Here is a 4,550-nt window from a genome sequence, read left to right as displayed (position 1 = left end):
AGGAACCAGATTCCTCCAATTCCAGATGTATTATAGTCAACTTCCAGCAGTTGACAGCAAAGATACAGCATAACCATCAAGTCCTCAACATTCATCTCCACACAGTTTTAATCTAATCCTAATAATTTATTACAAGATTAACTTGCTCTACTAAAGCAGGAAGAGGAAATTCCTATAATAAAGACGAGTTATCACTTTCCCATAGGGATTCAGGGCATTTAACTCACCTTTGAAGTACTAACATAAACCACATACAAAGAAAAGAGGCTCAAAGTTCAAAGATCTGCATATTAATCAACTCAATATACATTTACTGGAAGTAAAGGTACTCTAACGTAGAGCACATGATACAGTACAGACCACAACACAACGTAAAAACTGCTTTATTGATTGCAGTTAACATGTTACAATTAAATCATTATTCCAAGCATTAAGCTAGCTGCTTATAATAAGTATAAGCTGCCGTTGGAGTCACATGGAATTGGACGAAGAGATGCTAGTCACTGAGGCGTCTTGAACTGGAATCAATTCTGCTTCTTGGGCATTGAAACGACAAGCAGCTTGTAAACAACATAGGCTGTTCCTGAATTAACAGACAGAAAAGAAGTTTTCAGAATGGTAAACAGAACTCCTTTCAAGTCCGCTTGCCTTTCCCAGTTCATTCCAGGAGAAATATTGACAATAAGCAGTTGCAATTCAGACATAACACATTTACATAGCCACATCTCAATGATTTTTTTTATTTGGCAATTCATATTTTAGGGAAAAAAATCCTAAAATACCTCTCCATAGCCTGCATAAAAATACAGAAACAGGAAAAAAAAAGGGGAGAGGCATGTTTGTAGAACCTACACAGACGATCATAAATTAATGGTTACTCATTCTTAAAGTAACTGAACTGAAAATCTGTTAGATCAACATATTTAAATTAGAGGCTATTACAAAATTATGTAAAAAGCAACGTAAAGGTTAAACATATACAGTATCATGAAGCTTGGATACACTCTGCTAGATTTTACAGTACGTGAAACCTCAGCACAGCAAGTATCACCTAGCACTAAAAGGAGTCAGGCTAGTGAGAAAACTGATATATGTATGTGCTATAATTACATTTTAATCCTTTTCAGAGTAAGCTTTCTAAGTAGTTCTAGTTTTCTCTCACATCATACATGAATTCTGAACGAGTCTTCAGCCCATAGTACAATTAGTCAGGGCAAAAAAAGCCATCTGAAAAGCTAAATTTGAGAAAGCACAAATAAATATATAGTATGTCCAAATGTGGGGGTTTTTCCCCCACTCTATGTGCATTTTGGATGTTCTAAAGAACAGACTAAAGGAACTGCATAACTAATTTACAGAGGAAACACCAGTCATGTTGGAGATTGTAGAAAAGAAAAAGTATTTTAATATTAGCACACTGGAAATCGTACCAAAGCATAAATATTTTAGTATTAGCCTTACCAAAAACCGTAAGACCCATGGTGACTCTATACAACAGAGCATCCATTAAACCACCTTTAAGATGCACCGGGATGCCATTATCCTCCTAATGGAAACAAGTGACAAAAAGAAACTATTTAAATACAGTCCTTGCAATATTGTGTTAATCTAACTAGAATTACACAGAACAAGAATTACTTCCCCAAACTATCTCCCCAACTTCCAAAAGATACTGAACCTTATTTAGATTCCACTTTTTCAAGCTTTCACTCTGGTATCAGGCGATACTAGGGTATCAGGTGATATACTAGGGAAGTACAGTAAATGATGTGCACATTCATTTCTAAAGCAGTGACTGGCAGATGCCTAAGCACTTCTGATGCCAGTTGCCAGCCCCCTCGGCTGTACAGGATATAACTACCATCCCTAGAAACTTCCCATCATCTCCAGCACAGTCAATCCCTGCTATAGGGAGCGACAAGGGGAGGAGCCCCTACTGCCAGCTGGTGTCGTACAGGAAGTTGTTTTGCTCCACCTGAAGTAAAACTCCTAGACACCAGACCCACATGATCTTTACCCTTGTCAGCAAGTTCACGCTGCTCTGGAATTCAAGCTGGCCTCCAGTGCTGGTGACCTGCAACCCAGCCCAGCTTAACTTGCTGCCCCACAAGAAAGGAATGGGAGGAAGAAGAGATACGCCTAGGGATCTCCACCAGCAGAAACAAAACCTCTGACCTCACCCATCACCAACATCCCACTTCCCCTTGGCTCGCAATGAACACTGCCCTCCTTGAGCAGTGTCCCAACAAGACTGGCTTTCTCTTTCAGGGGAAATGAAAGCAACAAGACACAAACACTATTAAACTGGGGCTTCTAATATACTTTTTCCCTTTCACATCACTGAAGCCCAGGCTAATCTATCCTCAGTATGAAGCTACTGCTCCAGGTTATGGCTCACAGTTGGGAGTATGTTCTCGAGTATCCACTGCTTTGGCATTTGAAGAACCACTAGTTCTCACTAGGTGGCCCTATCAATCAGGAAGAGAGTAATTCAGAAATTATTTTTAAAGATTCAATAATGTTCTAGGAGTGAATCCAATCCCTTAAGACCTTTACTGTTTTCATAACTGAGAAGTACAATAATATCATATCCTCCTTAAGAATTATGGGGCTCATCTATGAGCTATGAATATAACTGTAAGATTGCAGGTTTAACTGTTCACTGTACTTCTGACCTCTCACTTGCTGTTTTTCTCTATTTGTTCTTAGGACATACTCCCCAATCTCATCTCATCTCATTTCAGAGTACTTTATCTTTGTACAGTATCTACTACTCATAAGAAACTCAGGTACAAATCTTTTCACAGGGTAAAAGAAACCCCTAAAGAGTCAGCAAGTCAAGTATGCAGGTACAAACACTCTTAATCTCTGTAGAAAATAACTGCCGATTTCAAACACTGTAGTCATACAACTGATTTCAAGGGCTCACCTCAGATGTAAAGAGGACTTTCACCAGTTCTTTAGAAACAAAATGTATGCAGTTGTGATCTACTAAAACCTTGTTACTCTACTAACATCATTCTACTGTCAGTGCTCACTCAATACCTGAAAAAGCTTCTGCTTCTCATGAACTCTATTTTCAAATTGCCTGCGTGAAGCAGTGCTTATGGTCCTCTGGGAAATTTGGCGAAGACCCTGAAATAAAAGATAAACAGTGTTTTAAAAAGTTGACATTTTTCAGCTATATCCACACTGGGTAGAAATAGTTTCTTTTATAAGTAAGATAGAAGTGGAAGGTACAGGAAGAAAGGAAAGTCTTTAAAAAACAAACAAACAAAAGTTCACCAAAGCCCACTGGTTTTGAATTCAGTCAATCTTTCAACAGACTATGTAAAATACTGACTGACTGGTTACCTGAAAAGGAAAAACTCAGGAAAATTACTTTCAGTTAAGATACAACAGATTTACAGATCTGCAGCGTAACCTTCACAACTAGCATCCTTTGGGGGGAAATCTTGACCTCTGCCCCTTTAGATCTCAGTTTTAGTCACCATTCGCCGTGTCTGGCTCTAGCAATGGGGACAATAATATTTAAGACAAACATACTTGTGCAGACAAGGATCTTCTGCCATAGCTGCAGTTCACCTGCTAGCCACCAGCACAGGAACTTCACAGGGCTGAAGAAGGCACCCCTCCACCCCCCGAGTTTAAAGACACCCTGCTGTGTCCTAAGCTAGGATCTGTTTCCATAGTCAGATCATACGGGTGCTCCTTAGCACCGGTCAGGCCACCAAAACCAATGATCTACAATTCTTCCGATGCCTCCAAGTCTGCCTTCGCTGACACGCCAAATCTCAGAGCAAAGAACCAGCCGTACCTCTAAGCTGCCAGCAGTCTCCTTCAAGCAACACTGATAACATTGATCCTCTCCCCCAGAATTAACACCGCTAAAAACGCAGCCACGGGAGCAAACATCCAGATGACGCAAGCTGCAAGTAACAGAACCCCACACCCCCTCCCCTCACCCACCCCAAAAAAAACACGCTATAAAATTTATCTCCTCACAGACGGGCTCAGCTCCCACCCCTTCAAGTACCTAACGCTCAGCACTAGGTGGAGCGAGTGGGCCAGGACCTGAAATGTAACACTGTCGTGTGTGTGTGTGTGTGTCCCCACACACCCCACCTACCCTCAGCCCCTTTAGCAGCACCCGCCGTTAGCGCGGCCTGCAGGGAGTCACCGGGCGGCCGAGTGCCGCAGCCCGGCCGGGCACCGACAGCCCCTGAGAGACCCCCGCCCGGCTCGGCAGCCCCGCGGCGGGCTGACACAGCGGTGGCGGGCTCCTCTCCCCTCCCCTCCCCGGCCCGGCCCGGCAGCCTCACCAGCAGGTTCCGCCACATCTCGGCTCTTGGTCCCCTCACCTCCCGCCGGCAACAAGGGCAGCGGAAGCGGAAGCAGCTCCCCCCTCCACCCACGGTACCACAGAGGCAGCCGCCCAGAGCGCCGCCGCAAAGCCTACAGCGCCGCCCCGCCCCGCCAGCCGCGTCAGTCCTCCCGGCGGGGGAGGGGAGAAGATGGCGGCGGGGGGGCGGAGAAAATGGCGGCGGGGG

At 43.8% G+C, this 4,550-nt stretch overlaps 1 protein-coding gene across 1 annotated transcript; it reads right to left on the bottom strand.

Moving 5' to 3' along the window:
- Positions 1 to 362: 362 nt before the first annotated feature.
- Positions 363 to 4,418, bottom strand: LOC104830676 (cytochrome c oxidase subunit 7A2, mitochondrial). The gene is made up of 4 exons (XM_010565773.1): positions 4,323 to 4,418; positions 3,046 to 3,135; positions 1,462 to 1,546; positions 363 to 583 (listed from the first exon to the last, which is right to left on the bottom strand). Exons 1-4 carry the CDS (start codon positions 4,338 to 4,340, stop codon positions 525 to 527), a joined length of 252 nt encoding a protein of 83 aa, XP_010564075.1. The 5' UTR covers positions 4,341 to 4,418; the 3' UTR covers positions 363 to 524.
- Between the last annotated feature and the right edge of the window lie 132 nt (positions 4,419 to 4,550).

This window comes from Haliaeetus leucocephalus, unplaced genomic scaffold (assembly GCF_000737465.1).
Source record: "Haliaeetus leucocephalus isolate CR32 unplaced genomic scaffold, Haliaeetus_leucocephalus-4.0 Scaffold195, whole genome shotgun sequence".
Lineage (NCBI taxonomy): Eukaryota > Metazoa > Chordata > Aves > Accipitriformes > Accipitridae > Haliaeetus > Haliaeetus leucocephalus.
This window is presented reverse-complemented; position numbering and strand designations above follow the sequence as displayed.